Consider the following 12478-nt stretch of genomic DNA (forward strand, 5'->3'; position numbering starts at 1 on the left):
ATGACTCACCTTGTGAGTACCAGATAGAAAATGAAATGGAAGCCAGGAGTATTACTTCCTACAATGGTTCCGATGTTCCCTGAATGTCACAGCTGAAATCAGCTGTGAAACATCTATTAACTTACTGACACCCAGGGAGGTAAGATACAGAAGGAATCTAGAGGTGCTAACCCGATAGCTCCACAGATGTGTTCACACATACCCCGAAGAAGTAATTTTGGCAAGGCCCAAGAAAACCATAAAGTAGAATCCCTGATTATCTCTGCCTTCTATCTCTGCTCAACTTTAAGCTCTTCACAAGATACCACAATGGCCATCAACTTTTAATGCCTACCCTTGGGACACCTTGTTACTTGGCAGAACAATTGCTGAGTTCACTCGGGGCTGGAAAACCTATATGCAACTTAACTCTCTACCTCAGTGCTTTCAACTGCAACCACTTTTTCCCCCATACAGACAACATAGTTTTAAAAGTGGTGGCTTTTTTTATTCCTGTAAACCCTTCAAAACATTACTATTTTGGTAAAAAGGTGCCTCACATATCAGTAAATACCAGAGCAGTACTTTGAAACACATGGGAGTTTTCTTTCAGAATACCTCACAAGTGTAGGCTGCTTTGTCTCCATCTAATTTTCAGTACAGTTGCTATTAGGAGCAAGAACATCCCACCTTTTCTTTATAAGCAATTAATGTATTTATAAGAGACTGTCTAATACTTCCTGCTTACTTAGGCTCTTACCTATGCATCTCAGACAAGGCTGCCTTGAGACAAGAGGCAATTTTGAAACCCCTGAAAAGCACAAATCTAACTGAACTTTACATCTTGAGTCTTATTACCCATTTTTGACTTTCTGAAGCCTCTGCAACACCACAAGTTTTATTTTGCTTTCCCTATCAACCAAAAGCCACTCTGTTCTCCAAAATTCTGCAACTCTAAGGAGTTAAAAACTGCCCAGGTACACTCTAAAAAAACTTTAAAGCTTCCATCTACAGTAGTCACAACTGACTTACAAGCCTAGAACTAGCCATTCCCCACTCAAATAAGAGACTGCTTCGGTAAGGCAAAGATTTATTAATTTTCATGTATCATGTCAGACCAACTGAGAGGATATTTACACAACAGTTTGAAATACACAGTATTTGCATCGTATACAAGCGACTATGTGCAGCCTGTAGTACGTTTTCTATGCAGTATCCAGATACTCCCACTGCTTCATAATTCCAGTTTAAAACCAACACCTGTAATGCTTCCACAAGAGTTTCTATACCCGAGAAGTTTTAGTATATCCTTTCAAGAGGAAGCCTGCAATTAAAACCCACATACATAAGGCTATTTAAGGTTGTCATTCCAGTTGCAAATTATTTTCTTCCTTTGAAGCAAGATCTGACGTACTCTCCCTTAAGCCACGTGATTCTTGTGATGGCCCTTCTTCAGAAGTGCTGTCTGCATTGTCTCCACAGTTAAACTCTTCATTTTCTAGTTCAGATTCCTCTAGAGCTAGATTGTCAGGTGCTTGCCCAGTTAGCCTCTAGAAAGAAACAGAAGATGGTGTGAACTTAATACAACTTCTCCTTAATAGCCGGTGAAATAAGACTGTGCATATTGAATTAAGAAAACTAATTATCTTCACTTACAGATCATTGATATAATTAAAACATTCCTCCATCACAAAACCCTTAGCAACACTTGTGTTCAACTCAAATTGCTACCTCTAACTCACAGACCACATCTGCTTTGTTGACTGTTCAGCCTTCCTCAGGTTCTTCAGTAGGACAGGTTTTATCTTTGGCAACATTAAATATGTGAAGCAGCTCCCCAAGTTAAGTATTACTTATAGATTTAGTTTTAGAAAAAATAATATACAACAGGTTAAGTTCATAATTGTAATTCAGAAATAATGAAGGTACATTAAATCCAGGTGAACTAGAAGACCCAGCAGTTTCTAGCACCTGATGATCAAACAAGAAGTTCCTCACCTAGCCTGATTTATAAAAGAAAAACAGGACCACAAGAGGCTGCTTTGAAGCTTCTGGTTGTCTGATATATCATGTAAAGCTCATTAATGCCTCAGAATTGAACGACTTACAACTACGTTCACTTAACTGTTGAGGAACTGCAGAGGGGTTTCCAAAATTACTTTTAAGTCCTTAATTTCTGCCTGTGGGTTTATCACTAACAAGCAGTACCTCATGAATACAGAAAAATGCAAGCACAGCTAGTTAGTGGAGATTTTAAAGACTGATCTAAATAACTGCACTAACTGAAAATTAATTTGATCAAGTTCACTTCCTGATTAATCAAGTCGCTTGCAATTATCTTCCATTTTGTTTCTACCTTCCCAGTCTAATCAGAGAAATCGAAATATTTGCCAGACACCCAGCTTCCTATCCTGGCTGAGAGATCAATCCCTACAAAAACTTCCTGATAAAATTTATGATCAAGGTTCCATGGCTATAAATTTATCACACCTTCAGAGGCTGTTACAGACAACCTACCCCTGGTGGAGGAGTCATAGAATCACCAGAACAACTACCTGTCCCAAAGGAATTATTATTAGCTGTTTAGAAATTTACAAGTGTATTAATTCCTACAGATTAAGTGCACTAGGCCTTTTTGGGCCATGAATTTGGCAAGTCCTCAGTGAGACTGACTTTAAAGAGCATAGATGCTCCCTTTTTCCTCCCACTGCTCCTCTGAGTGCTCCTGCTGTTTAAAAGACACAGTCAGTACAAGCACTTTATTCAGTCTGCAGCCCCATACAACCCATTAAGCATTTGTATTTAAGTCATCTCATAAAAGTGAAAATGAACCTTTCCTTCCCCTGTCACCATCTCTAACATGCAAAGCCTGTTCTGCTAAGACAATAGGTTGAATCTTCCCTTCAGAAAACACCCATCTTAAGTACTTTCTCATTATTCCTTTGGATTCTGAACTGGAAAAAATCATCCCCTAGAAGAGGTTCTGTGCCTCTGGACTAGAGCAATCCCACAGAACAGGCTAGACAGCAATTTAAGAATGAAGAGGATCACATAATGCCAGGTTGGAAGGGACCTCAAGTATCATATGGTCCAACCTTTATGAGTTGGATGAACAGACAGAAGTAATGATTTCATTAAAATATTTGTGCTGCTTTCTCAATTTTTCATTCTACACCATTAACTGAAAATTCAAGTACCTCAATCATGCTGGTCATATAATGCACATGTTCAGCAAGGGCCATTAGTTCTTCATTTTCTTCTTTTAGACGGGCAATTTCACCATCTTTCTGTTCAATTTCTTTGTGTAGCTGAGTTCAAATAACAAAATGTTAAAAGAGGAAAAAAATAATCAGCAGTAAGGAAGTTAATGAGCTTTCACTAGCTACCTTTTCATTTTCTTGAAGCACTTCATAGAGAGCCTTCCTCCTTTCTTCAGCCACTTCTTTCCAATACTGAGGTGAAGGGCTTCCTGAAGTAAGAAGCTACTGTAAGTCTGTGCAAAGACTGAATTCTTGAGATCATAATTTAAATATCTTTAACTTGTATACAAATGTTCTATAAAGTGTGATAATAAGAACTCAATCTATGTATTATTTTCCCAGAGATCAGTTATAAATTTACAACTAGTGACATAATTTGACAGAAAATGGATCCTACACTGTATTAATGGCTATACAGGCAGGGTCTTCAAGAAGCTGCCTCAAACCTGGCAGCAGAGCAGGCTTTTCAAGATGGTCACATTTGCAATCCTCAGTCCATGTTTCGTGGAAGACAGAAGTCTTATTTTCAAATCACTATCCACACACTGGGCTTCATCAGTCTCTCACTCAACTTCAGATGCTTTCAAACCGGTTCTGAGAAGCTGCATGCACAGCAGCATACTATGCCAAAACAGACTTTAATTTCAACTTCATTACTAGTCACTTGAAAGCCTGTAGCTAAACCAAAGTAATAAACTATAGTACTTCTTAACACTGAGGATACAGCAAGTAGTACCTGAGAATCATCCTGAAACATTAAGATAACTATACTGCATTTACTGCATTCACTGCATTACAGAGGGTAAGTATCACTAATTCCTGATAGACATTATAACAAACCCTAAACCCTTATCTAACTGACAAAGGAACCATGTTTCAAGTTATATTCCAATGGGAGCTTGGAATTTCAAATGCAAGAAAGTGTATCAGGAATTACCACATACCTTTCATCATGAGATCTACTGCTTGAATTACATCTTTCATATTATCATTTTCTTGCTCCTTGTCCACAGACACCTCAGCTTTACAAGCCTTTGAGGTGAACTTGTTATTCCAGAGTTTCCTTTTGACTGAAGATTTCTTCTGCATACAACACAGGTTTAACTTCAGAGCAATGTTTCAGTTGTTTCTTTTTTTTCCAATACAAGCTTGTAACACCTGCTTACCAATGACTGCAAATAAGACTTCTTCACACTATAGTTCTAGCTTACAGACATGATCCTTGATACCCACAGGTTGAATACAAGTCTTAAACATTTTCTTGAAGTACTCAAATAGCTAGGTTTTAATATCGTTTATAACTAAAATAATATTAAGCTGAAGTTGGCACACTTGTTAGGGAAGTATGAGTTTCCAAAAAAAAATATACTGGCTTTCAGTTAAAAGCTCCAAAGCATTTCACTATGATTAAAAGTAATTACACATCTAAAGGTTATCTTTTCATTCATACCTCATTTCGTCTGCCAACCAGGCAACCTGTTGCTGAAGGCTGAATCATTTTAAGAGTCCGTCTTGGGGCAGCACTGCATGTGGTATCTGTGAGGTACTTCTAAAAAGACAAATATGGCTTCAGACCATTGTCACATTTCTCTACATAAACAGAAGCTCAGGAATTTGTCATGCTTCCTTTAAAGTAATCAATGATTCATCTTGTCAAGACAAAATTATGATACTTTAATCTATGTTAAGGCTTGTGCAAATAAGGGAATCTAGTGAATTCTATCAGAGTTGGACCTTCATCACGTAAAGCTATGCTCAGCCCCTGTCTCTTAGAAAACCCTTACTCTTCATAAAGGGATTTAATAAGTCTTAGCGCAGAAATATTCTGACTAGATTTCAAGGCCAATTGTAGCACAGTGACCCAGTACACTTCAGCCAAAGCCCCAAAGTTGTTTGGCAACAGCAGTATTAAACTCCAGAGGAGACAAAAGTGACTGGAATTGCAAGTTTACTTGGTAAAGTCATATCACTTTAGGCAGCACCCATTTTTGTTACCTGTGAACGCACCCTTCAAGTGGTTTTCATTTAAATGTGTTCCTCAATTACCATTAAAATGGACCTAAAGCTTCCCTGCTTCAGACAGGCTATTGTTTCACGTGTTTATCACCTTCCCTGTCACACATAAATACCCATTTCCTGCATTAAAGCTTTCTGATTCGGTTGGCCACACTGCCACCATGGGACAGCAAACAATGGCAGACAACCAAGCAAGAATAGCCAGAATATAATGCCACACCAGCGTGAGAAAGTTACTGATTCACACTCTACTTCATATGACAAGAGTTCGCGTTTCCCACGGTAGTTCCTGCCACCAATTACCCTCCTGTTGAACTGAAGGACAAACACTAACTGCTGTGGGAACAAGAATCACGCCGTGTGTCAGACACTGCTTGCTGCTATTGAAGGTTAGAGTTAAGTACACTCTGCCAAGAAATTATTGACTAATACTTGAGTTAACCCATTACATCTAAGTATCAGAAAGTGCAAAAAGCCACCCTGAGGAATTTACATCCTAGAGCTATTATAGGACAGGATGACCACATGTGTAAGCTAGGCTTATCAATAGGCAATTTTCATTAATACCAGAAATTCTTACTGCAACCACTTTATCCCACATGACAGAGGTGTATTAGCCTCAATTTAATATGATATTTGTACAATTCTGATTAGGGCCTACATTAAAAGATTTAACAAGAGTCTTTTAAGAGGATTAGAATAGGTATAAACTTTCTTAACTTTTAATCAGTCATCTCTTAAAAGCCTAAATCCTTTAAGCACTTTCACCAAAGCTGAGGCAACTACAGTTCATGAGAGTGGCTTTAGAAATAGAACTGCCTTAACAAGTCATTCAGTTAAACATGCTCAAGTCAAGACAGATTTAATTCTTAGTAAGTTCATCACTACAAAGGGCAGACTACACAACCTACTCTACAAACTCTTAAGCTGTCAGACTGATTCAGTAGCTGAACTAAGGCAGGTAGCCAGCACCTAAAAAGAAAAATCACAAGGAAAGACAGCAAGCTCAGTGTCAAACTAAAAAGGACTTGCTGAGCAATAAGGGGGAAAAAAAAGAAAAGAGTAGTCCTAAGTACATATGCCCAAGCAGAACACAGTGTTCCCAAGCCACTCTGCCTGCCAGGAGGTTACTCAAGCCAACAGGACATTAACCAGGTGGAAGCACAGTAGAACAGATCTTGTGTGAGAGAGAGGAACTCTTTCCCAGAGAACTCAACACAAACCTCTCAACAAAACAAATTCAGTGTTTGAGATACTCTTAATAAATTTCAGTTTCTCTTTTCTGTCCCTTATTTGCTCCTATATTCTAGCTTCAAAACTTCAAAGCTTATACCACCTGCAAAGATCCTGACGATCTGTCTGCATCCGTTTTTTGTTTCATTTTGGAATTCATAGGACCACTGTAAAAAAAGTAAAAAGTTAGTCATTTGGTTGCAACTGAAGTTCAGGGCTAGTGATTTGTTTTACTGTGTAATACTAGTTACACGGTATTACAATTTCAGTTTACTAACTTTTATGACCACGTTAAGAATTCAGTTATGAATCATCTGATCAGCAGGCTCTTCAGGAGGCCCCAATGCTCCTCTTGGGGTTCCTCCTTGAGACAGGAGGTGCAAGGGTGCCAGAAATAAAGCCCTGAGGGGATATCCCCTGAGGCTATCTGCTGGCTTTGGCTGGGATGGAGTTAATTCTCTTTACAGTAGCTGGTACAGGGCTGGGGTTTGGATTTGTGCTGAAAACAGTTGATAATACAGAGATGTTTTAGTTACAGCTCTCCCCCAGAGCCAAGGCCTCTTCTGCTTCCCACACCATCCCACCAGAGGGGAGGCTGGGGGGGCACAAGAAGCTGGGAGACGGCACAGCCGGGACAGCTGACCAAAGGTTATATCCCGCTCCGTACGACATCATGCTCAGCAAAGCTGGGGGAGAACGAAGGAAGCGGGGGGGACGCCCGCAGTGCTGGCATTTGTCTTCCCAAGTCACCGTCAGGGGTGAGGCAGCCCTCCCTTCCCGGGGATGGCCGAACACCAGCCTGCCCGTGGCAAACAGTGAGATCATTCCTCGTTCCCCTTCCCTTACCTGGCTCCTTCTTTACCAGTCAAGCTCTCTTCACCCCGACACACCAAGCCTCCTCACTTCACCCCCCGCCGGAGCCCGCACAGGCTTCCGCCCAGCCGCGCCGCGCCGCCCCCCCGGCGCCACGGGGACCCCAACCCCGTGAAGCCCCTCCACAGGAACGGCCCGGGGTGGGAAGGGGGGGGGGGTTTCACACACGCACCCCCAAGATGGCGGGGGAGGGGTCCCCTCCCGCTCCCGCCAGCCCAGCGGCTGCGCCCCTCCTCGCCCGCCGCCGCGGCCAATGGGGAAGCCGGGCAGCAGCCCGCCAAGACCCGAACGCGGCCGTGGGAGCCTGCGAGCACCAAAGCCTGCGGCTGCCCTCGCCCGCAGCGGCTCAAACGAGACGGAGCCCTCCCTCTCCCTCCCTCCCGCCGCCCCGCTCCCGCCCGCCCCGCTCCAGCCCGCCCCGCTCCAGCCCGCCCCGCTCACCGACCGCCGCACCGATCGCCCGGCCACGCGCCCCCGCCACGAGGGCGGCTTATAAGGCGCGGGCGGGAGGGGGGTGTGTGTCACGTGACACCCCCCCCGGCCGCTCTCCCCGCCAATGGCGGGGCCGCCCTCCCGCCGTCCCGCCGCGAGCGGGAGGACTCGGGGCGGGGCGGGGTGGGAGTGCTGAGCGGGGGGGGGGGAGCTAAAGGGGGAGCTCAGGGGGGCTAAAGGGGGGGCTGAGGGGGGCTAAAGGGGGAGCTCAGGGGGGCTGAGGGGGGAGCTCAGGGGGGCTAAGGGGGTAGCTCAGGGGGGCTAAAGGGGGATCTGAGGGGGGAGCTGAGGGGGGCTAAAGGGGGAGCTGAGGGGGGGTAAGGGGGGAGCTCAGGGGGGCTGAGGGGGTGGCTAAAGGGGGAGCTGAGGGGGGAGCTGAGGGGGGCTAAAGGGGGAGCTAGGGGGGGCTGAAGGGAGGCTAAAGGGGGAGCTGGGGGGGCTGAGGGGGGCGCTGAGCGGGGCTAAAGGGGGAGCTCCGGGGGTCTAAGGGGGGGGCTGAGGGGGGAGCTCAGGGGGGCTGAGGGGGCAGCCGAGGGGACCGGCACCCACAGGACGTAGGGCGGAGGGTCCTGGGAGAGGTTTCCGTTCTGAGAAAGGTGAGAGGAAAGCTCCAGAGGGCAGCGCTGGGGTGTGAGACACCGCAGCTAGGAAAGGAGGTTGAAGCCAGCTGGGCGTCGGTCTCTTCTCCCAAGTGACAAGCAATGGAACAAGAGTAAATGGGCTCAGGCTGCGCCAGGGGAGGTTTAGATGGGATATGAGGAAAAAATTACTCACCAAAAGGGTTGTCAAGCATTAGAACGGGCTGCCCAGGCAGGTGGTAGAGCCACCATCCTTGGACGTTTTTTAAAAGACGTGTAGAGGTGGTGCTGAGGGACATGAGTTGGTGATGGACTTGGCAGTGCCGGGTTAATGGTTGGGCTTGAGGATCTTAAAGGCCTTTTCCAACCAAAATGATTCTATGAAGCTGTGAACTGCACATGCTGTCCCTGCCTGTACCCCGAGGCAGGCACAGGCACGTCTGGTGCAATCTGCCCCCAAGCTGGAGTCGCCCGCGCTGAGGCTGTCGGAAATCTAACACACAAGCATTGACTGCCCGGTGCTCATCGTGGCTATTGCAGCCTTGGGCTGGTAGTTTATTAGTTCCCTATTACAAATCTCCCTGTAGCCTGAAACTAGACATGAAGTCTCTCTTGACTGCTCTCCTACTCCCATTGTTTGTTGCATTTTAAAGAGACCTTGTACCCAGATAAATCATGTGTCCGCTGTATTGTCATCACTCCTATCTCAATACGGTACAATCTGCAAAATGAGCAGAAAACACATGGTTAAGCCACAGCGGCTGATTTACAGCAATCATTTGACGTATGATACAGACTACAACTTGCCATTAATTATCCATAAGGCATGCTGTTAAGTTTGTTAGAGGCCACTTTACAATTATGTTCTTGCAAATATTTGTATGTTTATCTTTTATTTGTGGTAATAGTATCTTCTGCTGGATTGTGAGTAAATATTTATAGAGTTACGGACACATTCCTTGCCATCAAGGTCTCAGAGCTAGCCTGCTACAGCTGTCAGCACTTTTTCCAGGCAGTATGACAGAGCTATTAGAAATTAGGGTAATTACAGAAATAATTATTTATTCAGCATGCCCCTCCATCAGTCTTCTGTTTGGAAATAAACTGTATGGCACATAATGACAATGTCTTAAGGGGAGTGTCATGGTCAGATGAAAGAGAAGAAGGCAGAACATTAAAAAGGATTAATTAGGAAATCTTTAAACAAGGATAAGGAAATAAAGCTGATCTCTCTTGCATAAACTTGTTCAGTCTCCCATTGACCCATTTAAACTTCCATTGTCCGTAACATCCTTTGGCAAGTAGTTCTTGAGCTCAAATAGCCATTGTCTGAGGAACCTCCTGCTTTCTTTTTAAATTTTGAACCCAGTTCCTATGGCTTCATTGGATGTCCCCCCTCTGTGTAGTGGAAGAGACAACACACAATTGATCAACATCTAGGCCACTGTTACACAGATTCCCCTCCAGTTCTCTCTGCCAGGTCTACTTAGCCATCCCTTAAATGAAAGCTGTTCCATCTCTATTCTTCTGTGAACTGAATGCCTTTTTGATTTGCCTTTTTAGCCACTGCCAAATGTCGGGTTGACATTGTTGTGGAAATGTCTGTCATAACTCTGATCTTACTCTGGAATGATGGTTAGTTCAAAGTCTGTTATTAATATGTGAAATTATTTTTTTTTCCTATGTGTGTTTTTCTACATTTATCTACATTGAATTTCACTGTTTGCTGTATTTGCCAGTTACTCAATTCCATAATGCCCTTCCACAGTTTTTCAGTCATCTCATTTCTTATTATCTAGAGCAATATAGTGTCATCAGCAAGCTGTCACCTCAGTAAGCTTTATCTTCTATCAAGAAAATAAAAATAGCACAAGCAGAAATGTCTATATAAATCACTATTCCTCTGTTACAGTAGTCAAAATGCTTTTAAGTTAATTTAATTCTTGTTGATTCTAGAGGAAAAAATGAAATTTCCATATTCTATAACACTAAGAGATATGCTAAACTCTGATCAAACATATGCATTAATCTTAGCAGTATTAAATCCCTTTCAGAAAGATCTGGATTCAGGTAATGTGTACATAAACACAATATCAGCATATTCCTATTTTAATGGTTTATGTACTGTTATACAGCAATATAAATATGCAGTATAAAACACCTTGAAACATTTAAATTATTTGCATACATAATTTATACAGATAAAAGGTCGTATGTGTCTTTTATGGCTGTGATTTTTTTTTTTTTAATACTAACATTTTCAAGAGATACTTCCTCAAAAATCACCTTTTCAAAATTCAGTTTTAATTTATAAAAAGTTTTCAGGTAGATTTACAGTTCAGAAGTGGAAGAACTGCTTTTGGAAATGTTGATAATTGGAAATGGCCCCAGGTAATGGGAGATGGTTCTGATGTGGCAGTTCTGTTTGTTTTCCCTTTTAATTTGTTCCTTGCTGAAGGCATAGGATCTGGAGGTTCCTTACAAAGGTGCCTCTCCTTCAATTTATCTGGCTGAAGAACATGTCCTGTTATGAGGACATGTTACACTGTGTCTCAGAGTTTTCCTTCAGTTCAGTTTCTTCAGTTTGAAAGGTTTGTAAAGAATCCCTTCATCGTATCAGAAAGAACACTGAGAGCTTACTATCAGAAGCTTATTCGGAATCTTAACTGTGGGAAACCAGTATAATTATATAAAAATCTCATTAAAAGGTTTCAGGTTACTCTATTTTAATAATTCCCAGTTTTGTTGCTGAAGGGTAAATTTAAATAGGGGTTATGGCATTTTTACATGGAAAAATCTGTCAACCCAATACTAGTAGAATATATTTCTTTAGATTGAGTGCAATGTAATGCATTTCAGCTTGTTTGTTTCATAAAAAAAAACCAACCTCTCTGTCATGAATACTTCTGACTATTTGCACTTCAAGTGAGCCTAAGCAAACACATTGAGCTTTCCCACAGAGCGAAGCCAACTTGTTAGATTATTCATGGTAGTAGAGAATGTGCCCTTTTCAATGCTTTTATACTCCAATACTATTGATAAATCTTATCAGTATTTACAGCAAATGACAACAGTAAAAGGCTTCTTTTGAGGACTTCAGGTTCCTGGGAACATGGGTGGGAAGGCCCATCTCCAGTGACTCTGGGGTCCAGCCTTGCTTAGACTCCTGGGTATGGAAAATTCCTAAGCATTATACAGAGGGATTTTGGACACGGCTGTCTGTCTTAAGTGCTGACAACATTATATTTCTTCTTGACAGGGACATCATGCCTTTTGCCAAGGCCTTTATTGTATTCCACAGAGAATGATCTGGCTCTGTGGTGCCTAAAGGACTCTTCATTTCTACCTGCCATAGTAAATGCATGGAAGGTACATTGTTATTTCAGATTTTTAAAATGTCATGATTATATAAACATCATAAATGCTTTCCCGTTTATTAGTGTTTAGTGTAAGGAACTCCTGTAACTGGTTTAGATGCAGAGAACTACTGTGGAGAGAGAGGGCTCACCGCAGTGTTGTACCTCGGTGCCTGAGAATGTCTCATCTCAGCTCTGCTCTGGGTGCACGCCTTGCAAAAGGGTCCCGGAAAGGAAGCCCGGAGGGTGGCTTTGGGGTCTCTGAGTCAATAAACAGGAACTGTGGCTCTCGGGGTCCCTTGCTGCTGTTCCTTTGGCTTTCTGTCCAGGAACAAGACCATTTGTGCAAGGGGTAAGACGGCTCCCCGCAATCCTTCGGGTGACACTAGGTGGCAGCGTGGCATCACGTTGCCTAGTGCTTCTCCTCCCTCGGCCTCTTGTTTCTGGGGTATTACGTCCTATAGGAGACTGCTCCCTGTGTTCCTGACAAGAAGTTAATTATCTGTCTTCTTTTCCCTAGGTTGATCAGCACGAAAGCCTGCATGCTAATGAAAGTCTGTCCAAAGAAAGGATTATATACACAACACAATCCAGGTATAATTCATAATGAAAGTTGGTTTTCTATGATGGCCAGTGCTATTAATTAAATCTTTCTAAAGCGTCTGCAATTTCGTGTATTAGAATAAATGAT

General features: G+C 42.9%; 1 protein-coding gene across 3 annotated transcripts; it reads right to left on the reverse strand.

Annotated features, from left to right (window-relative positions):
- Positions 1–1052: 1052 nt before the first annotated feature.
- Positions 1053–7845, reverse strand: GMNN (geminin DNA replication inhibitor). 3 transcript variants are annotated; one of them, XM_051610109.1, is made up of 7 exons: positions 7803–7845; positions 6592–6655; positions 4690–4788; positions 4184–4322; positions 3366–3448; positions 3177–3287; positions 1053–1529 (listed from the first exon to the last, which is right to left on the reverse strand). In XM_051610109.1, exons 2-7 carry the CDS (start codon positions 6646–6648, stop codon positions 1344–1346), a joined length of 675 nt encoding a protein of 224 aa, XP_051466069.1. In that variant the 5' UTR covers positions 6649–6655; positions 7803–7845; the 3' UTR covers positions 1053–1343. The 3 variants fall into 3 exon arrangements, with proteins under 3 accessions (XP_051466069.1, XP_051466068.1, XP_051466067.1); XM_051610108.1 differs by having other exon boundaries at positions 6592–6987; positions 7803–7820; XM_051610107.1 differs by lacking the exon at positions 7803–7845 and adding an exon at positions 6767–7408.
- Between the last annotated feature and the right edge of the window lie 4633 nt (positions 7846–12478).

This window comes from Apus apus, chromosome 2, assembly GCF_020740795.1.
Source record: "Apus apus isolate bApuApu2 chromosome 2, bApuApu2.pri.cur, whole genome shotgun sequence".
NCBI lineage: Eukaryota > Metazoa > Chordata > Aves > Apodiformes > Apodidae > Apus > Apus apus.

Excerpts from the sequence above, each read along its gene's own strand:
- GMNN (XM_051610109.1), bottom strand. The coding sequence starts at position 6,648 with ATGAATTCCAAAATGAAACAAAAAACGGATGCAGACAGATCGTCAGGA. Across the intron at positions 3,288-3,365 it reads TGCTTCAAGAAAATGAAAAG|CTACACAAAGAAATTGAACA; the intron begins GTAGCTAGTGAA and ends ATTTGAACTCAG. Across the intron at positions 1,530-3,176 it reads ATATGACCAGCATGATTGAG|AGGCTAACTGGGCAAGCACC; the intron begins GTACTTGAATTT and ends GTTTCTTTCTAG.